Source organism: Antechinus flavipes, chromosome 2, assembly GCF_016432865.1.
Source record: "Antechinus flavipes isolate AdamAnt ecotype Samford, QLD, Australia chromosome 2, AdamAnt_v2, whole genome shotgun sequence".
Taxonomy (NCBI): Eukaryota; Metazoa; Chordata; class Mammalia; order Dasyuromorphia; family Dasyuridae; genus Antechinus; species Antechinus flavipes.
Window position 1 is genome coordinate 32,892,183 of NC_067399.1, and position 22,634 is coordinate 32,914,816.

At 44.8% G+C, this 22,634-nt stretch overlaps 1 protein-coding gene across 1 annotated transcript in view; it reads left to right on the top strand.

Annotated features, from left to right (window-relative positions):
• Nucleotides 1-15,409, top strand: part of ATOH8 (atonal bHLH transcription factor 8) — a 49,540-nt gene extending 34,131 nt beyond the window's left edge. The window contains exon 3 of the mRNA XM_051974380.1: nucleotides 14,121-15,409. Within this exon, the coding sequence (XP_051830340.1) occupies nucleotides 14,121-14,126 (6 nt within the window). The 3' untranslated portion in view covers nucleotides 14,127-15,409. The remainder of the gene's footprint in view (nucleotides 1-14,120) is intronic.
• The last annotated feature ends 7,225 nt before the right edge of the window (nucleotides 15,410-22,634 follow it).

Below are 22,634 nucleotides of genomic sequence, written 5' to 3' on the forward strand. Positions count from 1 at the left end.
CTCCGCTCTCCCTCCCTCTCCCCTCCGCCTGTCTCTCCCTCCCTCTCCCCTCCGCCTGTCTCTCCCCCTCCCCCACCCCTCCGCCTCTCTCCCCCTCCCACCCGCCCCCCCTCCTGGCAGTCGCAGACTCCAGATGTTCAGAACGCTGGTTGGGAAGTTCTCCTGGCGCCACTGAGGGCAGAGGGCAGGGGAAAGGCACGCGAGCTGGAACCAAAAACACTCAGTCACTGCAGGATTTGGCCGCCTGCCCCGGCTCTCCGCTGGCACATTCCCCAGCTCTCCCCTGGCCATCTGTTCCCCCAAAACACTTTCAGAGCCTCATCATCACTCAGGATACAACATTGAGAGCAGCTGTTTTTGAGGCAGGAGGAAAAACCGTGCAAAAGGTCCTTTGTGAGAGAGGAAACTTCGTTATGAATAACAGCCCCACTGTCAGAGCGCCGTAACCGTGGCGGCTGGGCCTCGGGGCCTGAGCCTTCAGTTTTCCCCACCTTATCTTTTTTTTTTTTTTTTTTTATGTTATGTTATATTCTTCTTTTCTTCCATATTAAAGCGGTTTTTAAAAAAATGTTATATTCTTCCTCCCCTCCACATTAATGCGGTTTTAAAAAAAATGTTATATTCTTCCTCCCCTCCACATTAACGCGGGCTTTGTTTTTATGTTATAATCTTCCCCCCTCCACATTAACGTGGTTTTTAAAAAATGTTATATTCTTCCTCTCCTCCACATTAACGCGGTTTTTAAAAAAATGTTATAATCTTTCTCCCCTCCACATTAACGCAGGTTTTTTTTTTAATGTTATATTCTTCCCCCTCCACATTAACGCGTTTTTAAAAATATTATATTCTTCCCCCCTCCACATTAACACGGTTTTTTTAATGTTATAATCTTCCTCCCCTCCACATTAATGCAGGTTTTTTTTAATGTTATATTCTCCCCCCCACACATTAAGGCGTTTTTAAAAATATTATATTCTCCCCCCCTCCACATTAACGTGTTTTGTGTGTGTGTGTGTCTCTGTGTTATATTCTTCCTCCCCTCCTTATTAACGAGGGTTTTGTTTTTAATGTTATATTCTTCCTCCCCTTCACATTAATGCTCCCCCCGCCTCCCCTCCAGGTGTGTATAAAGGCCCGCTTATGAGTGCTCGCCGGCCCGGCGGCTTTCCGTTGCTCTCTGGGCTCACACTCCCTGGGCTTGGGGACAGTTGGAAGGGATGGAGTCCAGTCTGGAGGCGGCGCCATTGGGGAGGGCAGAGTGTGGAGAGAGCCTGATTGATTTTTAGATTTTAAAAAAGAACAACACGGCAGCAGAAAGTAATTATATCCGTCACCCTAAATAAACCCAGAGCATAAAGCTGTTACAGTGCAGAACGGGTGGGGAGAGGCAGGGAGGGGACTGGAGGGGAGAATGATATAGAAACCTTGTCAGCTCATCAGAAAGCGGGCCGAGACCGAATTCTCATTAAGAGCCGCCCCCCCTCACCCCCACCTACCCACCAGTCCCGTGGGCAGCCTCGCTTATTAGCCCATTGCATCACACCATGGTGGAGTCTTTCTTGAGACTTCCCTAATGGGAGAGCCCTCCGAGGCTTGTGGGTTGGTGTGGGGAATTGGGGTGCTTTCGTTAAGTGAAGCTTTTGGGGGGTCGTCTGCCGCCTGAGAGAGTGACTGGGAGGCCAAAGGGATTGAAGGACTAAAGTAGAGAGAGAGTAATTGAGTAACTGGCCCAACTTCAGTCCCTTCCCTCCCTTTTCACCAGGCCCCATACTCCCTGTCTGTCTGGGGTGCAGTAACACAGGGCCATGTTGTCCTTTCCCCACCTTATTTAACATCTGAAATGGACAGAGACTCCTTCCCGGAGCTGGGGTTTCTTGCGCGTGTGGTGTCTGACAGAAGAGGCGGGGGGTGCGAGGGAGGGAGGAAGGGATGTTTTCATGTGTCAGATAGTGACAGGGGACCCTGAAAGTCCCTCGGAGTTTGTCTGTTTTTCTCTTTCAATTCTCCCTCTTTCCTACCTTTTTTCCGACCTCCCCCCTCCCTCACAGCACAGCCACTCCACTCCACTCCAGCAGTGGAAAAAGGCGATCATAAAGTTTGCCGGTGGGTGGTCAGCTTTTTACGGCCCAAGGCATGGGATTTGGAGGACCTATTTGTATTTCATCTGTACTTTGCTCAGCCTCCAACACTTCATTTTTCCTTCTTTCCTCTCCTCTGTTTTGCTTTTGGGTTCCAGTTGGAAAGAGCAGCAGCCCGAGAAAGGCTAAATATTTATAATTATCCGAATATCGGGGGCATCCATCTCATCTGTCCAAAGAGTCTGAGCTCCCCTAAAGGATCTGGACAAGTGTCCGTTAGACAGGCTCCCTCTCCTGAAGGGTAGAGGGAACAGAGGGAGGGGGACCGGAGGGGGAGGGGGCAGGGGGACTGACTTCCAGAAGGGTCCTGGTTCCCTAACATTTAAAGGACTGTTTATTGCTGGGAACCCGAACTGAGGAAGGCCATTGAGAAACTGGAGAGCTTCCAGAGAGGGGCAACCGATTCTTATCCATATATCGGCCCACTGCAGGTCTGACTCAGTCACTCCATATGAATTAGAACCGGAGCTGGGGCGGGAGGGGGAGAGACTGGTTTTGTGGTTGCTATTTTTTGTGCTAAATCCTAAGGACTTAGCACAGTGGCAGGCAAATAGTAAGTGCTTAATAAATGCTTGTTGACTATTACTCCCAAGCATTGCTTCGCCTCTCAGTGATCTAGGCCATTCTCTGTGACTCTACGATGCCAGGAAAGTGCCCACCTCCTCATTCCAGTAGTGTAATAACACTAGTGTTTAAGCCCTCTTCTGATCTCTAAGGGGCCACGAGGTGGCGCCAGTCAGAGTCAGTAAGACATTCTTGAATTCAGATCTAGGCTGCGACACTTACTAGCTGTGTGACCAAGTCTCTTAACCCTGCTTGCCTCAGTTTCCTCATCTATAAAATGGACTGGAGAAAGAAATGGCAAACCGCTCCAGTATCTTTGCCAAGAAAACTACAAATGGGGTTACTAAGAGTAGGATATAACTGCCACAAAACAGCAACTAAAATGTTTTCTGAAGCTCCTTTACAACCTAGCTCCACCCTCCCTTTCTGGACTTGTACATTAGTCTTCCTGTTATTTCTCATTTCCCATCTCTGTGATTTTTTACAGATTATCTCCCATGCCTAGAATTTACTCCTTCCTCCCCTTTATTTTGTGAAATGCCTAATTTCCCTCGAAACTCTATTCATGCCTCTTGCCTGCTGACAAATTATATAAGTACACTTACATAATTTATATAACACCTTCCTTCCTTCTTTCCTCCCTCCCCTCCTCCCTCCTTCCTTCCTTTCTTCTTCCTTCCTTCCTTCCTTTCTTCTTCCTTCCTTTTTCTTGTCCTCCTTCTAGTCTTCCTTTACTCTTTCTTTCCTTCCTTCTCTCCTTCTTTCTTTCCTTTTTCTTCCTTCCTTTATTCCTTCTTTCTTTCTCCTTTTCCTCCTTCCATTCTTCTTCCTTTCCTCCTTCTTTCCCTCCTTCCTCTCTCCCTTCTTTTGTTTTTGAAGAACCTGGACCCTCAATAGAAGAACCAGGGTTATTGACACTCATGCTCCCACTCATGAATATCATCCTATGTAGGTTTGACTCATGTCTATCTTGGATGTCCCCAAAGAGTGGAGAAGGGCCCTAAATCTGTAGCGTTGACCAGGCATAGTACAGCTATTTATTTCTCCCAGTATCAAAGAGATGCTTAGGACACAAAACAATTGATACTAAAACATCAAAACATAAAATAGTTGGTGAGACTGCTGAATGGGCATTTATCTTTGACTCCGCTCAGCACAATCTCCTTCGAGCTCTGTGTCTGGTGGCAAACCTTGCCAGGGCTGGCCACTTCCCTCTGTGGATGATTGTCTTCTCCAAGAGGCATTAAACTAGCCCTAGGGGGCATCTTCCAGAGGGCAGCTGGCACCCGCTGGTGCAGTTGAATTAATAGCTCCCCACCTCTGGCATTGCCTCCAAGACTAGAAACAGCCACATCCCGATGAATGTTTAGTAGTCTTTGCTCAGAAAACATCTACAAAGTAGAAGAGGCAGCCAGAAGTCCGAGCCCAGAGGTCAAGCTCACCTAGCTAAACCTCTGCTTGTCTGTCCCACGTGAACAGGGACCATTCACATCGTCTATCAAGAGGTGTGTGTGTGTGTGTGTGTGTGTGTGTGTGTGTGTGTGTGTAAGGGAGACAAAGCACATGTTCTAGAGGGAGAGATTTTGCAGTTCCCCTTCTATAGCACTGTAGTTTTGTTCACCTTGCCCCCCCCCCCCACTCCTGCCCCTTACCTGCCCATCCCCAAGCTGTAATCAGAGTTTGCTCCATTATCCCAAATCACCAAGGGCTTTAATAAAAGAAGTAGCCCAGGCTCCTGTGAGGGGAGGAGGGGGGCTCACAAGTCCCTTCTTTTATATTTACTTGTGTAAACATTGTCTGGGGCAGCTAGGGGGCGCTGTAGTGGATAGAGTGCTGATCCTGGAGTCAGGAAAATTCATTTTCCAGAGTTCAAATCCAGCCTCAGACACTTATTAGCCATGGGACTCAGGGCAGATTAGAATTAGAAAGCTAGGCAAGGCCAGCTAGAACACTGTCCTTAATAGTCTACTGAAATCTATGGACCCTTTCTCAGAATGTTTTCAAATGTATAAATATAAACGATTTTTTTGTGTGTGTCCTTCGTGGTCTGATGAAATCTATGGACCCTTTCTCAGGATGTTTTCAAGTGCATAAATAAATAGGATTAGAAAAGTAACCAATTACAGGATATAGTTAACAAACAATATATTTTTTAAAGTTCATGGACCCAGCTTAAGAATCTCTATGCTACATTTCTTGCTTCTTATATGAATAAGGGATAGATGGGAGGGAGAGAATTTGGAACTTAAAAATTTTTTACATGTAAATATATATATATAATATCGATATCTATTTGTATTTATCTATATTTCTTTCTATGTATGTATGTATGTATCTATCTATCTTTGTGCTAAAAAAAGGTTCACTGATCTCAGATAGGCCCTAAAAAAGAAAATAAAAACTATAAAGAAGACCCGGTAACAGAAAAATTTAACAATCTGGGGTCATTTGGTGTAACAACAACAATAGACATTTAAATACAGCTCAAAAGTTTTCAAAGTGCTTTTTTTAGCATGTTATCTCATTTTGTACTCACAACAATGTTGGGAGGTAGGTACTATGAGTAACCCCATTTTACAGGTGGAGGAAATTAAGACTGAGAGCAATTACTTAACTTGTTTAAGGTCACCTAGTCAAGAGTCTGCCATCCACCACGCTGTATACTGCCCCCCCTAGCGGTTAATTTATTAGTAGTGAATGAAATCATTGAAACTTCAAACTTGGGTTTTGTGTTATAGGAAAAGATTAAATCCTATTCCAGGCCTTGATTTAAGAAATTCAACAAGCCGAAAGGCCTGCGCCATGTTTTTTGGACCATCTCCATCTGAAAAGGTTCATTTCATTTGTAAAGGTTAGCTGATGAGGAGTTGGGAAAAGGAGGGCCGGTCTTGGTCCGCTGCCTGGTCTCTCTCCCTGTCTTCTCTGCCACTGGTTCCCTCTTCCTCCCGTCCCAGGCCTGGACATCCCCTCTCCCCATTGGGTGTCAGTTGGAGTGTGAGTGAATGTGTGTCCCGGTGGGTCGGGCTGCAGGTGTTGCTTTGGAAGGAGTTCTTATTACAAATGGCGTCATCTGGAAAGCGTCACAGGGTTGGCTAGCAGGTGGGAAGCCTCACAGGCTCAGTCCCTTGGGCCGTGGAAGATCTCAGCATCAGGACCCAGTGACTCAGTGCTGGACGGGAGGGAGGGAGGTTGAGCCCGAGGTGGAGGGGCTCTCAGCGGGGAAGGCCTATGTCCCACACAGTGCTCTCCCACCGGCTGGGAGTCCTTCTTGCTCCACCCCCAACCAGGAGATGGTTCTAAAAGCCTGCCTCTTGCCTTCTCCCAAGCCTTGAAAAGGCAGCATGATGGAGGGGCAGAAGTGCCAGGCTTGGAATCAGAAAAACTGCCTTCAAAGCCCACCCTGGGCTTTGGTGACTGGAACCTTATATATTCTATCAGACTCACTATCTTGGTTAGTTTTATTAAACTGCTTCTCTTCCTCCCTTTCTCCCTTTTTCCTTTCTCCTCCTGTCTTCTCCTTCCTCCTTCCTTCCTTCATTCTAGCCATTTCTCCCTCTCTCTTTCTCCCTACCTTTCTCTCTTTTTCCTTCATACTTTCCCTCTTTTTCTCCTCCCCTCCTTTCCTCTTCCCTTCCTTCCTTTCCCTCCTTCTCCCATCCTTCCTTCATTCTACTTTCTTTCTTCTTTCCTTCCCTCCCTCCCTGTTTTCCTTCTTCCCTCTTTCTGTCCTACCCTCCTTCCTTTTTTCCTTCTTTTTTCTCTTTCCCTCCATTTCTCTTTTCTTTTCTTCTTCTTCTTCTTCTTCTTCTTCTTCTTCTTCTTCTTCTTCTTCTTCTTCTTCTTCTTCTTCTTCTTCTTCTTCTTCTTCTTCTTCTTCTTCTTCTTCTCTCTCTCTCTCTCTCTCTCTCTCTCTCTCTCTCTCTCTCAACTATATTTGGAAGTGAAGATGCTAGCAAAAGACAGCATTTAAAAAAAAATCTTCCTAATACTTCCCAGCCAGAGAACATACCTTGGACATTTTACTTCTCTTTGCCTCAGTTTCATCATCTCTAAAAAGGGAATAATAGTGGCTCTACCTCTTAGCTCCTTCTGTTTCCTTCAAGACTCAGCTCTATGTCTCCTTCTGCAGGAGGCCCTTCCTGGTCCCCCTGCCAGTGCCTTCCCCTTGGAGACTGGCCAGTAGCAATAACATTAATATATGAATAATGGATAGCAATAATTAGCCGAGACTAATACGAATTCTATCATAAAGGGCCGGGTAGGTCATGGAGTGAAATGAAGGGGACTCTGTAGGGCAATCCAGAGGGAGGCTGTGGCTTTGAGAAGTGAGTGGAAGAGATAATAACAATAGTAACTATTTAAGGTTTATGACGTTCTCTTCCTATAATTACCAGATGAGATAACCAGCAAGGTATGGTTTGGCCCCAAATTATTTACAAATGTGGACATGGAAGCTCACGGAGGCAATGTGATTTTTTTTCATGGCCTTTGTGACTAAGAAACAGCAAAGCTGCATTGGGACCCAGTTCTCTCGATTCACAGTCCGTGGTCTTTCTACTACATCCCATTTATGATATCCCACTTCCTAACCCCAGGCTTTTGCACAGTCAGTACCCATGTCTGGAGTGTGTTCCTTCCTTACCTCTGCCTCTGGGAATCTGACTTACCCAGTTGTTAGTGCTCCCCTCCCCTAAATTAATTTGTATTTATTTTGCATTTACTTATCAGCGGGCCTTCTTCGCGTAGTGGAAGCTCCTTAGTCAGTTGAAATGAGTTTTGTAAACATCTTCACTGGGCCAGTCAACTGCAGAGCTCTGGGGGTACAAAGACAAAAATCAAACAATGAACGCCTGACCTCAAGGAGACTACATTCTAACGAAGAGCTCTAAGGGCCCACAAGCTTGAGCTATAGTAAGCCATAGGGAGCCACAGCAGATTGAGTGAGGGAAGGGGATGGAAGAATGGGGATGCAGGAAAGGAGTGCCCACAAGCTTGACCTACAGGCCATAGGGAGCCCCAGCAGATTGAGTGAGGAAGGGGATGGAAGAATAGGGATGCAGGAAAGGAGTGCCCACAAGCTTGACCTACAGGCCATAGGGAGCCCCAGCAGATTGAGTGAGGGAAGGGGATGGAAGAACAGGGATGCAGGAAAGGAGTAGATTTGTTAGCAAGGGGATAGGCTTGGAGACCAATGAGGAAGCTTTCACAATAGTCCAGACGAGAAGCGACAAGGGCCTGCTTTCCTTTCTGTACGCACGGGGCCTACCCTCGTGCCAGGCAATTTTTAAGGGCGTAATAAATGTCATGAATTAAACTGGTGCCCGAGGGTAGGTGAGATGCCAAGGACAGCCCCGAGCGGCCTGAGCCAGCACCCAGAACATCCTCACAGAGGAGATTTCCAATTATAGCGCGAGGGTCAGCCCTCTGGCATCCCTCCAGGACGGTGGGAAGGTTGGGAACACCGTGTGCTTGCCCCTGAGTCTAAGTGGGGGCCACGTAGCCCAGGCCCTCTCAGCCTCGGGGGTGTCTCTCCTCCTGGCCCAATGTGTAGCAAGCTTTTGCTGTTTCTGAAGTGTGGATGCTCACGCTAAGAATGAGCCCTCAGAGTCAGTATGAACACCCCCTGGTGGTCACTCCCAAGGCAAAACAGCCCCTGTCCTCCACCAAGGCTCGCCACCTTTGCAGAGGGGACCGGGGCCTTGCCCACGTAGGCTTCTACTCCTGGGCCCCGGTTCTTGGTCCTCCAGATAAGGACAGCTGACCAGGTGGGAAGGAGGTCCCCAAGGGCCTGTCTGCTTCTGCCTCCTGCTGGCAAAGTACCAAAGGTGCAGGAAGGAACCTCCCCATAGACCCAGTCCATGACTACCTACCTTCTCAGAAATACAGTTTGAGGGGCAGCCGTTGGTTAAAAAACAAACAAAAAGTGTCCAAAATGCCATTATTAGTCATTAGGGAATCAAAGACCATTGTTCAATTCAACACTAAGGGCCCACTCTGCAAATCGAGAGGTAGGGGGTACAGGACAGAACCGGAGGGAATGAGTTCAAATCATGTCTCTGGCCCAGGCTGGCTTCATATTGTGCTTGTTCAGTCACATCCAGCTTTTCTTGACCCTGTTTGGGCTTTTCTTAGCAAAGATAGTTTTCCACTGCCTTTTCCAGCTCATTTGACAAATGAGGAAACTGAGGCAGGCAGCGGGCCCGGAGTCACACAGCTGGTTGGTTGGATGGTTGTTGTCTTTTGTTCTCGAAGAGGACCAAAATGGCATCACTATGTTAGAACGGAGTTACAATGTGTCTGACAGTGGCCCAGCAGACACAAGCTCAGAATGGTCGGCCCCAGGTCGGCCACAAATAGTGCCCCTGAACATTTGGGGCAGCTGCTCGAATTTTGTGTATCTTATCTTTTCTTTGGGTTAATTCAGTTCTGCGCCTAGAGCCCAGCTTCTTCTCTGATGAGGATACTCCATGCTGAGCGGTCCTGTACCGGTTCTAACATCTGTAAAGATGCCTTGAGAGAGTCCTTGTATTGCTCTTTCTTTTTGGCAAGCGTACATTTGGCACTTGAACAATGTGGCCGGCCCAACAGAGTTGAGCCCTCTGCAGTAGAGATGGAATTCTGGGCAATTTAGTTGGAGAAAGGACCTCGATGTCTGGTGTCTTATCCTGCCAGGTGATCATCAGGATCTTCCTGAGACAATTCAAATGGAAGCAAAGGGTCTGAGGCTGGATTTGAACTCAGGTATTCCTGGCAGGAAGTCAGACACTCCATCTACTGAGCCACCTCACTGCCTCATGTGCTCCATAGCCACGGGCAAGTCAATTAACCTTCTCTTTACCTCCAAGTAATTCTTTGAGCCATAAATGCAGATCATCGATGAAACCAGATCTAGAACTAACTCCCTTCTTTCCATTAAAGAAGGCATTGCCTAAAATGACACTTCTATCTGCATTCATAAAAGTGTTATTAGTAATTTTAAAATCCACATTAACCTATTACATCTGTCAATTATGTCATTTGGGCGAACACAAAGTCCTGAGTGTATAAATGAGCCTGGGGTACGAGAAATGAGCTTGAGCCAGAGGTCAGCCCCCAGATCCACATGGCTGAGGAGAGCCAATCCCTCGTCCTAAGGCTCTCAAGCAGAGAGGATCATGGGCCAGCCTGGGTGCTTAGTCTGGGATTCATTTAATGTCACTTATCTGCTCTTGAATTCCCTTTGATGTCTGTGCCTGAACCGGTATATGCTGTTTCTCCTTGTTAATAAGCTCTAGAACACATACTCCTATTCTAGAGTGTTTGGAGATAAGAGCAGAATTTATAGGTCCGGTATTCCAGGGATTTCTGGGATTGAGGTGGCATTCAAACTCAAGTCTCCAGCTTTGTGGCCCTGTGCTTTTTCTATGACCTTAATTTAGTCTAAGGTTTAGTTGTATACTGAACTCTGGGCATGCTGCATCACTGGGACTGAGATGGGAAACAGGAAAAGGTGAGAGGGGTTTAAAGACTTCCACTGGGGGGGAGCCCAGCGCCTCTGAGGGGAAGAGGGAGGGCACAAACGTTTGTCTAGTACCTGCTGTGTGCCGGGCACTTTACAGCTACGATCTCATTTGGGCCTTGCAAACTTGCTGAGGAAGTAACTGCTTTTGTCACTAAAGCAGGGAAGCTGCTCCTCCAAGGACAGGGGTTCAAATTTAATCCTTGAAGTCGTAATGCTTAGCATATAGGAAGCAGTAGATAAAGGTTAGCTATTATAATAATAGAAACAGCAGCAATATGAGTGATAGAAGCAATAATACTAGAAGCAACAACTATAGTAGGAGCAGCAGCTATAATAGGAGCAGCAGCAGAAGCAGCAGTAGCAATAGCAGCATTAGGAGTAGCAGCAGCTGCTATAGGAGTAGCAACAACAATAGTAGGAGAAGCAGCAGCAGCAGACATAGAAGGAGTGGTAGAAGTAGGAGCAGCAGCAGCAGTAATAGCAGCATTGATAATGTCAGACAGAGCAGGAGCAGCAATAATAATAATAGGAGCAGGAACAGGAGCAGCAGGAACAGCCATAGTAGGAAGAGCAGCAGCAGCAACAGCAGTAGCAATAATAGGAGTAGCAGCAGAAGCAGCAGTAGCAATAGCAGCATTAGGAGTAGCAGCAGAAGCAGCAGTAGCAATAGCAGCATTAGGAGTAGCAGCAGCTGCTGTAGGAGTAGCAACAACAATAGTAGGAGAAGCAGCAGCAGCAGACATAGAAGGAGTGGTAGAAGTAGGAGCAGCAGCAGCAGTAATAGCAGCATTGATAATGTCAGACAGAGCAGGAGCAGCAATAATAATAATAGGAGCAGGACCAGGAGCAGCAGGAACAGCAGCAGCAGGAGTAGCAATAATGGTAGCAGCAGCAGGAGCAGTAATAGCAATAGCAACTTTAGGAGTAGCAGCAGCAACAATAGCAGAAGTAGCAGTAGCAGAAATAGAAGTAGTGGTAGAAGTAGGAGCAGCAGCAGTTGGAGCAGCTGCAGCAGTAATAGCAGCAACATTAATAATGTGAGCAGGAGCAGCAGAAGCAGTAGCAATAACGGTAACAGCAGCAGCACTAGCAGCAGCAGCAGCAGTAGGAGTAGCAGCAACATTCATAATGTGAGCAGGAGCAGGGGCAGCAATAACAATAATAGGAACAGTAGCAGCAGCAGCAGTAAAGCAGCAGCAGCCACAGCAATAGTAGGAGCAGCAGCAGCAGCAACAGTAATGGTAATAGCAGCAGCAGCCACAGCAATAGTAGCAGCAGCAGCTGTGGTACTAATTCTGGTAGTGCAAGTGGAACCATCACAGTTTATGAGTAGGGGAATACCAAGGCCATATCTGTGCTATAGAAAAATTGGGCTGCTTTGTAGAAGATGGATTGGATGACCCTCCAGCCTAGATTGGTGACCCCGGGAGAGGCCAGGCCCAGGGTGTGGGCCCTTCTCTGTGTACTCAGGTATTGCAGAGAGGTTCCTGCGGCTGACCCAATCCTTCCCCTAAACTGACAGACAGCTTTCCGGAGGAGTCGGCTCCTTTAGCTTGACCACCAGGAAAGGTGAGGGTAGTAAATTATGTCCTGCCGAGTCCCCTCCCCCTCTCATCCCATGGGCTCACTTCCCCTTCCTAAATCCTCCCTCAGACTCTTAACAAAAAGCAGATTCCTAGAGGGTCCTAGAGAGCACTGTGGGCTCTGAAAATAAGAGAGCCATATTTCTCACATCGAGCCTCTTTCCATTTTAGCCACTCTCCATTGGAGAAAGCTTTCCCTTTGCCAAGAATCGTTTTTTCCTCTTTGGACACTCCTTGCCCCCTCTCATCCCAGGCCCAAACCCCAGCTATTTGCAAACTCCTTCATTTCAGCTTTTCCGAAGTGGGTTGTTTTGGCCAGCAAATCTGGCGCTTCTCCTCTTCCCATGAAATCCCAAGCCTAGATTCCAGATCTCTCTTTCCATCAGACAAACATTTCAGAAAAGATGCCCTTCCCCTTCCTCACTTGTAATGAATAGCCACCCCCAGGATGAGCTTCTCAGACTGTTTGTACATCCAGGATGAGATCAAAAAATGAGGACTATCTTAGAGCCAGAAGGCAGAGTTGTAACTAGAGTGGGGCCTCTGGGCCTTGGCCCTGGGGTGCTGAAATTTAGGGAGTGTCCACAGTGCTTACAGAGCTTATAGCTCTGCCAGAAGAGGTCTTAAGCATCAAGTGATATGTGCTAGTGTCTTGGGGTCTTTGGGGTCTGGGTCTCCTCAACTCATGTTCTCAGAGGGGTCAACGTTGTGGGTTTGATTCTAAACGAGTCACTTGGCTGAGTTTCAGGATAAGAATTAGAGGGTAGACCTCTAGCTCAGAATCCCAGAAACTCAGAGTTTGAAAGAACTTCTAAGACTGATTCTAACCTAGAGCTGACCAAGAATTCTCCTTCCAGCACACCAAGCAAATGGTAATCTAGCTTCTGCTTGAAGCCCTCTAGTGATGAGGAGCTCATGACTTCCCTGAACCCAATCTACTTCTATTTCACCCTAATGATTAGAAAGTTTTTTCCCCCTGACATCAAGCCTGCATTTGCCTCTTTGTAGCTCCAGAAAAAAAAAAAAAGAAATTCCTTTTCCATACAACAGCCCCTCAAATACTTGGGAACAGATACCATATCTTCCCGAGCACTTCCCTTCTCCAGGTGAAATGCTCCTTCCCAGTTTTCCAGCCAATACTCCAATAAGTCTATCTTTAATCCCCTAAGGTTCTGGTCACCCCACCATATTTTTTAGCTTCTCAATGTCCTCCCTAAAGTGTTCTTCCTAAAATGTGGCACTTAGATTGATCACAATACTTTTTTTTACTACCTTTTTTCCTAATTTTTTTATTTGTTTGTTTGTTTATTTTAACACACATTGCTTTATGAATCATGTTGGGAGAGAAAAATCAGAGCAAAAGGGAAAAAAAACATGGCATAGGACAAAACCAGAAAAAAAAAAAAAAAGAATTGAACATAGCATGTGTTGATTTACATTCAGTCTCCTTAGTTCTTTTTCTGGATGAGAGATGGCATTTTCTGTCCAAAGTCTATTGGGATTGCCTTGGATCTCTGAAGTGCGGAGAAGAGCCAAATCTTTCATAGCTGATTATCGGACATTCTTACTGTTATTGTATACAATGTATTCCTGATTCTGCTTGTTTTACTCAGCATCAGTTCATGTAAACCCTTCATCATTTTTTATAGAACAATAATATTCCATTATCTTCACATACCACAATTCATTCAGCCATTCCCCAATGGATGGCCATCCACTCATTTTCCAGTTTTCTGTTATCACAAAAAGGGCTGCCACTAATACTTTTGCCCATGTGGGTCCTGTTCCTTCCTTCATGATTTTCTTGGAATACAGACCCAGGAATGGCACTGCTGGGTCAAAGGGTATGCACAGTTTGACAGCCCTTTGGACTTAGTTCTGGAATGGTTGGATCATTTCACAATTTCACCATCAATGCACTAGTGTCCCATTTCCCCCACATCCCCTCCAACATTTATCATTATCTTTTCCTGAAATCTTAGCCAATCTGAGAGGTATGAGGACCACAATACTCTTGATGTAGTTTGAGTGAGACAGAAAACATATTATCAAACAAGGGAATGAGATGGTTAAATGTGCTTCATTTTCCTCATGTGTAAAATGGGACAGTGGGACTAAATTGCTGAGTTTCATTCTGTGTTCTGGGAAGGACAGTGGTAGTTGTCTTAGATGACCCCCATTGAGTTCTGTGTTCATTCATTCATCTATTCATTTATCCATTTAGTCTTAATTATGAAATCCTTCCTGGTCTTCCAGAAGGACTACCGTGTCCCTCTTGCCCTGAGAAATGGCTCCATTTGACCGCTCTAATTCGTTACTTGTGGTTTCTTTCAGGAGTGATCATGGCTTTGAACGGATTCTCTGCTCTCCCTGCTGAGGAGCCTCTTCTCCAGCCCCGGCCAAGGGCACAGTCGATACCCCGCTTCTACCCCAATGAAGCCTACCTATAGCTCCCAGCCTCTAAGCTGCCTCTCCTCCTCGGGGATGAACACCCATTCTTAGACTGCCGATGGACTGGACAGAGAGATCGTGAAAAGACCCCACTTTCTCCTCTTTTCTTGTCCTTCCCTGACTTCACCCATGCCCCACTGGCCCTGTTTGATGCGATTGAATGTGCCCCTTCTCCCTTCCCTCTTTAACGGGGGAGATCAAAGACAGAAGACAGGAGGATTTCCCGTTGCCCACCCAGCATCCTTGGGCCATCGCCAAAGATTTGACCGACTTTTATCTGTTTGAATGTTACATGATTAGTTTTTGTTTGAAAACACCCCACATCCCTCACCCCACTTTGAGTCAAAGAAAAGTCAGGAATTCCATCTGGATCCCACAGAAGGAGCCAGCTTCTGGGGACACAAAGATTCTGAGCCCTAAATGCTCTTCCTTCTGGTCCTCTTTGGCTCCCAAGTTCCCAGCACTTCAGTTGGGTTACAAGCAAGCATTCCTGAATGGAGACACACAGATGTTTCAGTTGGGTACAATGCGGACCGTCAAAAGGTTTGATCCTGTTCTCCGTCACATAACCCTTCTCTTTGCCCTGAGCTCAGTCTCACAGCTCAGTGAGCACCTACCCCCCTATATCTCGGTGGGTTGAAAGCTGTGGCTCCAGCTCCTTTGCCCATTTGGGGAACTCAGAGACTGGGGCTTGGGAGAGGGCATTTCCTCATTTTCTTTTAGCCAGACCAAGACACCTAAAATGCCCCCTCCCCAGGATCTTCTCGTGGCCAACAAGAGAGGAGCAAAAGGATTGGTTTTTTTCTTTTCAGGGAGGCGTTGGAGGGAGGGCAAGGGGCTCATTCATTCCAGATCCTACAGGCAGAAGGGAATACCTGACTTGGGGAAGAAAAGAGGTTGGGAAAGCGGGCTAGTCTGGAGAGTGGGGCTAGCCTAGGGAAGAGCTCCCGTGGCTTCTCCTGGACCTCCTCCTGCTCTAATGGCCAAAGCATCTTATTTCTGTGCTTTACTGTTTGCTTCAAATTGAAGTAAAAACCAAAAAAAAAATCTATATGGAAACACACACTTGTCTGGACCGAGTGGATTTTGTGGTGGACAGAGATTTGTATTGTTGAAATTATAACAAGTAACGTGAAAATGCTATTTGAAAATAAAGAAGTACATTGTTCAAAGCGGTGCGGCATTGAGTGGTGGTTGCCATTTAGCAGGGCCCCCCCCGGGGATTTGAAATAATGATCTGAGGGATTCAGGGCTAAAAATTTTTTGAAATAAAAAATTGCAAAATGTTATGAATAATATGCTAAATTACCTTGAAAGTTTAAAACACATTTTGAAGGCGCAGTGGAAAGACTGGAGTCAGAAGACCTGCTAATTCAGACACTTACTAACTGTGGGACTTTCAGCAAGTCACTTGCCCCAGTTTCCTCATCTGTAAAATGGGGATAATAATAGCAGAGTTGTTGTGAGGGATGCCACATAAATATTCGTTGCTATTATTATTATTATTATTTTGTTGAAAGTGGCTCAAAGAACAAAACAAGTTAGGAACCTTTGGTATAAAAGGGATAGTGAACTGGCCTTGAAAGCAGAATGAGTGAGTTCAAGTCCCCTCTCTGATGCATTAATTGCTGTGTGACCCTGGGGAGTAAACTCTCATCCCTCTAGGTCATTCAAGAGGGAGAGATCTTCTCTGACTGGGAGTTCCCTATGCCCAGAACATCATGGATTTAGTCCTTATTCCCTATCTTACTCAAGCCCCACAACTGCCAATGAGGTAGATATTGTAGGTAACATTCTACCCATTTTGCAGACAAGTAAATAGGTTCAGAGATAGTAATTCAATTCAATAAACTTTTATTAAGTGCTTGCTTTGTGCCAGGCACTGTGCTACCTACAAAACACGTAAATACAAGTCATTTGTTGTTCAGTTAGTTTTAGATACTTCACGATCCTATTTGGGACCGTGAAGAGGGGATTTTCCCACTGGTTCTTCTTCCCCATCCCCCCTACTTAGATCAGCGACCCTGTGTCCCTCTCTTCCTTCTCACCTTGCTTCCCATATTCCCCTTCGGCTGCACCACAGGTACTGTGGTCTAATGGAGGTCCTGTTGTGTAGACATCAGGACATGTGGATTCTTGTCCTCACTTTCCCAATGGGTGATCCAAGGTAAGAGTTCACCTCTGGGAGCTTCTGTTCGCCCATTGGGAAGGACGGTCACCATGGAGAAAAGAGCTGAGGTAAGGGATGGAACCATGGGGAACGGAGCTGAGCAGATACCGTGTGAGTGACAATTGTTTCCCAGAAGCCTGGACGTCAGTTTGATCCCAAAGCAAGCCCACTATGGGACTGATGGTAGGCTGGGGAGAGAGAAGGACACAGACCTCACAGCAGAATGGATGAAGATGCCTTGGACTCTATTGGGAAGATCAACAGATCAAGTGTCAGGACCCTGCCACTCACGGCACCATGGTAGGTCTAGATTTTCTCCTCTAAGGGCGTAGAGTAGATCAGATCTGAGTCCTTTTCAAGCCCTGGTGCTCTCTAAGATCCATAACTGTCCCTCCTCACATCAAATCACCTTGGGGGCACAAATTAAGTCAAAACAGCTAAGAACTACTAAGTAAGGGTCAACTATGGGCCAGGGTGGGCCTAGGGGTGCAGAGACAAAAGAAACAGTCTTTGCCCTCACAGGGCTTATATTCTACTGGTATGGGGGAGACACTCTCCATTCAGATAAGTAAATCAAATCTACCTGGGTGAATACACAGAATTAAAAAATCACTTTGTGAGGGCAGAGTCTTAACAACTGGGGAATTTGAGAGGGACTTCTTGTGTTGAGGGTCCAAGGGGTCAGGGGCTCTTGGAACAGGGTAATCCAGGCTTGAGTGAACCCCCGAGCAAAGTCAGGGAGGGATGAGATGGAATGGAATATTGCAGCTAGCCTGGGATCAGATCAATGAAAGTTTAGTTAAAGAATGGAGACTGAGGCTAAAAAGATGGAGCAGGAGAGGATGTGACCTTGTGTGTGATCCTAGGATCTAGGGATAGAATGGAAAGCATGGTCCCTGAGTTCGCCCAGCCAAATTTCTCTCTGAGCAGTCCCTGGATCCTACTTTTCATGAAAATAAGAAGTGTTGACAGACCATGGGACAGATGATGCTTTGTGGACTTCTCACTACAAAGAATATATAGGAAGGTCCCATCCTCTAAACCAGTGGTTCTCAAAGTATGGTCTAGAGAATCCTGGGGATCTCTGAAACCCTTTTAGAGGGTCTACAAATTCAAAAATTGTTTTTATTTCCAATATGGTAAATGTCTATAAATATAATCCAGATAAACAAAAACACTTTGGAGAAATCCTCAATCATTTTTAATAGGATAAAGATACTGAAAACAAAAGTTTGAGAACCACTGCCCTAAACTGAAGCCATAGTCCAATTTCAGACTGAGTACTGTCATTCTATTCCAGGCTCAACGAATGTAGGATGGAGAAGCTGGGATAGTGGAAAGAAAGAAAACAGACTGTTGGGAAATGAAGTCCTGAATTCAAATCTCAAATCTGACACTGTGTAACCTTGGACATAATTACTTAACCTCCTTGAGCCTCAGTTTCCTCATTTGTAAAATGGCAGAGTTATATTAAATGGTCTACAATCTATGATCCTAGGAATAATCCTGAGTCAGATCCATATCCCATCTTTCACATAATGTCTCCTGCCAGCTTAGAGGGGGCTCTTCTCTGAAGAGTGACCTCAGTGGGTCTCTCTAAGGAACTTTAAACTGAATCTGACCACAGCTTTCCTCATGCATTTATTTATTCCAGTTCTTGTTCAAAACTCAAGCCATGATTCCCCAACCAACAGTAATAACTATGTGGGGTTAACTTTACTCACAATGATAATAGCACATATACATATTTGCATATATGGCAGATATTATGTATTTAAAACCAGCATTTATTCAATTAGTCAACAAGCATTTGTTAAATGACTGGCACTGTGCTAAGTGCCAGGGATACAAAGGAAGGCAAAACCAAAACAGATCAAAATTAACAAAAAGAAATCCATGTAGGAATATAAACACTTTAATTTTGAGTCCCTTGTGGATTACTTTTTCAGGTTTAATTTTTTGTGCTTTTTTGAGTCTTCTATTTGAATGTCAGATTTTCTACCCAGTTCTGGTCTTTTCATCAGGAATGCTTACAAGTCCTCAATTTCATTAAAAATCCATTTTCCCCTAACGGATTATACTCAGCTTTTCTGGATAGGTGATTCTTTGTTGTACTCCTAGGAGTTTTACCTTCTAGAATATCATATTCCAAATTCTCCACTGTTTTTAATGTAAGAGCTGCTAAATCTCGTGTGATTCTGACTGGAGGCTCCAAAATATTTTAATTGTTCCAAGGGAGCTCCAAGATTTGGTTATAATATTCCTGATATTTTCAAATTGGGATCTGTTTCAGGCAGTGATCAGTGGATTCTTTTAACTTCTACTTTATCACTGGATCTAAGATATCAGTGCAGTTTTCCTAGATAATTTCTTGAAAGATGATATCTAGACTCTCTTTATCATGTAATTTTTCCAATGAAATATTCCAATTTTTTTTCTATTTTTTATTCTTCTGATGTCTACTGTTTTTTTTTTTTTTGAAGTATCATAGAATAGGATGGGAAGCATAGAAAACATGGGACTATCTCATTGGAAAAATTACCCACCTGAAAAATAGATCCAGGAGAGATAATTTAAGAATAATTGGACAACAATTTGGCCTATTCTGCTTTTTAAGGAATTATTTTCTCCTTTCTTCAGTGCATTTCTTTTTGTCTCTTTTACCATTAGGTCAATTCTGGTTTTAAGGTGTGATTTTTTTGTTGTTTCTTTTAATAAGCTGTCAATTTTCTTTTCATAATTTTCTTGAATTACCCTCATTTCTTTCCCCAATTTTTCCACTACCACTCTTAAGGCTTTCTTTAATTCTTCCAGTAATTCTTTCTAGCCTTGAGTTCAATGAGCTTTTTTCTTTGAAGATTTGCTTGTAGTTGTTTTCATAGCATTCTTTTCTTCAACTTATGTCTTGGTTTTCTCTGCCAGTGCAATAGTTTTTAATAGTCATGTTTTTGGGGGGTGTTTGCTCATTTTCCTAGCCTATTTCTTAACACTGAACTTTATGTTAGTCAAACTCTAATCAATGGGGGGAGATGCTGTGCCAAACTTCAGGCTTTTTCATGCTGCTGTTTCCAGAGCCAGTTTGGTAGTCTGCAAGTTTGGGGTATTTCCAAAGTGATGGGATGTGGGGAGAGGTACAGTCACTGCTCTCTTGGTCTGTTCTCCGGCCTTCACTAAGGAAGAGCCCCTGCTTCTCTGTAGTAGGAATACTAGTGCTCCTTTTGGCCCTGAAACTGTGACCAGGGCTTCCTTTGTGACTCACTGCAAGTGCTGCAACTCAGAATTGTTTGTGGGAAATAGAGTTCAGCCCATCAGTGCCAGCAAAGGGTCCCCTGAAATCTCTTTCTGACCAGTTGTCAAAACTCCTTGCATCCCTGGGCTGGGAGCCTGGAGGCCCATCCTGTGTTCCTGCTGAACCCCGGCCCTGCGCCCACTCCTGCATCACAGATCTCTCCTGTGGACCTCCTCAGCTGTCTTAGTTTGGAAAAATGTCTCCCTCTGACCTTTTGTTGGCTTGACCTCTCTAGAATTTGGTTTGGGGCATTACTTTAAAGTTCTCTGGAGAGTTCTGCTGGGTCTCAGGCTGTATTCTCCATCTCGGTTCCACCTCCAGGATGATTACTTCTGGGATTCAAACCCAGTTCTTTCTTGCTCTAAGCCTCACATTCTAGCCAACAGGCCATGTTTCTTTTCAGGTTTTCCTCACTGTGACTTTATTATAAAGAGAGACAAGATGGGTCACATGGAATGTTAGGCTGGCTGTCAGAAAAGGCAAAATTCAAAACTCTTACCCGCAGCTTATACTCCAAAGAGATACTAAAGAAGGGAAAGGGACCTGTATGTGCCAGCATGTTTGTGGCAGCCCTGTTTGTAGTGGCTAGAAGCTGGAAAATGAATGGATGCCCATCAATTGGAGAATGGCTGAATAAATTGTGGTATATGAATGTTATGGAATATTATTGTTCTGTAAGGAATGACCAGCAGGATGAATACAGAGAGGCTTGGAGAGACTGACATGAACTGATGCTGAGTGAAATGAGCAGAACCAGGAGATCATTATATACCTCAACAATGATACTGTTTGATAATGTATTCTGATGGAAGTGGACCTCTTCGATAAAGAGAGCTAATTCAGTTTCAATTGATCAAAGATGGACAGAAGCAGCTACACCCAAAGAAAGAACACTGGGAAATGAATATAAACTGCTTGCATTTTTGTTTTTCTTCCCGGATTATTTTTACCTTCTGAATCCAATTCTCCCTGTGCAACAAGAGAACTGTTCGGTTCTGCACACATATATTGTATCCAGGATATACTGTAACCTATTCAACATGTAAAGGACTGCTTGTCATCTGGGGGAGGGGGTGGAGAGAGGGAGGGGAAAAATCGGAACAGAAGTGAGTGCAAGGGATAATGCTGTAAAAAATTACCCTGGCATGGGTTCTATCAATAAAAAGTTATTAAAAAAAAACTCTTACCCGCAGCTCAACTCCAGATAAATCGCCTTTCTGAGCCTCAGTTTCCCCATTTACAAAATAAACTCTGTACTCAAGAAGCACTTAATAAACACAATATATACCTGGCTCTTCTCAGCCTTAATGGATTTCTCTGACTCATTCACATCAGTCATGCCCCTCAGAGCCTTATGTTCAGCATCTTTTAAGTTCCATTTGGAAACAGTCTGTGCTTTCAGTTACCACTTGATTTAACTGTTAGAAAGAGAGGTCAGCAGTGTGAGATGGTCCCAGAGAAATTGCCCCATAATTACCCAAGACATTCTTTGGTCTCTCCCTTCATGACTTGCTGTCTCTCTGTGTTTGTCCGCATCCAAGGGTCCCACTCGCTGGAGCCCCTGAGCCCCATCCACTGGAGGCCCATTGGGACCAATCTGCTGCAGATTGACATTCTCCTAATCCAAATCCCCACACTTTTCTCCATACTCCATCAATCCTGTGCCAGCAGAATCTCAGGTCTCCACCAGGCTCCAGCTAAACCGTAAATCCCAACATCAATCACAGAGCAGGCCCATCAGCCCACTGGGGCCCAGATCCACACAATCCTTACAGTCCCACTCAAACCAGAAAATGAGCAAAGACCTTTCACCCCTTCCTCCTAAATTTAGGATTCCTTGACTTTAGGATTAGAGTTTTAGGATTGGAAGAATCCTAAAAAGCCAAGTCCAACTCTCATTTCCCAGATAAAGAAATTGAGGTTTTGTCTAGTATGAGCCATTGGCATGAAAGGTTTGCAAAAACCCTTTGCTTACTATTATTAATTACCTAATTACTTAGCAATTAGCTCATTTTCTCCTCATGACAACCCTGAGAGATCAGAGGTAGTATTTTTATTCCTATTTTATAGAGTGGGGCCTAGAGAGGTTAATGAGCCAGAGTAGCTAAATCAGGATTTGAATCCAGGCCCTCAGAGAACACAAACAATAATGTTCTGTAAGAAATGACCAGCAGGATGATTTCAGAAAGGCCTACAGAGACTCACATGAACTGATGCTGAGTGAAATGAGCAGGACCAGGAGATCATTATACACAGCAACAACAAGACTGTATGAGGATCAATTATGATGGACATGGCCCTCTCCAGCAATGAGATAAACCAAATCAGTTCCATTTGTTCAATAATGAATAGAACCAGCTACACCCAGAGAAAGAACTCTGGGAAATGAGTGTGAACCACTACATAGAATTTCCAATCCCTCCATTTTTGTCCGCCTGCATTTTTTATTTCCTTCACAGGTTAATTGTACACTATTTCAAAGTCCAATTCTTTTTGTGCAGCAAAATAGCTGGACATGTATACATATATTGTATTTAACATATACTTTAACATATTTACTATGTATTGGTCTACCTGCCATCTGGGGAAAGGGGTCGGGGAAGGAGGTGAAAAGTTGGAAAAGAAGGTTTTGCAAGGGCCAATGCTGAAAAATTACCCATGCACATATCTTATAAATAAAAAGCTATAATAAAAAAAAAAGAATTACCAAAAAAGAAAGAAAGAAAAAGAAAAAAAGAAAGAAAGAAAGAAAGCTTCCTTACTGAAGTGGGCCAGATGGAGAAGAGAGACTGTATGGAGGAGATCATTGAGAAGCTTCTGCACCAAGCCGGGCTAAGAGGAAGAGAGCCTGGTCTATGAGCAGTCACTGGGGAGAGGAAGTGACCGGTTCACAAACACCATGAATCCTTTCTCAGCTTTTAAGAGGGAGACAGGGGAG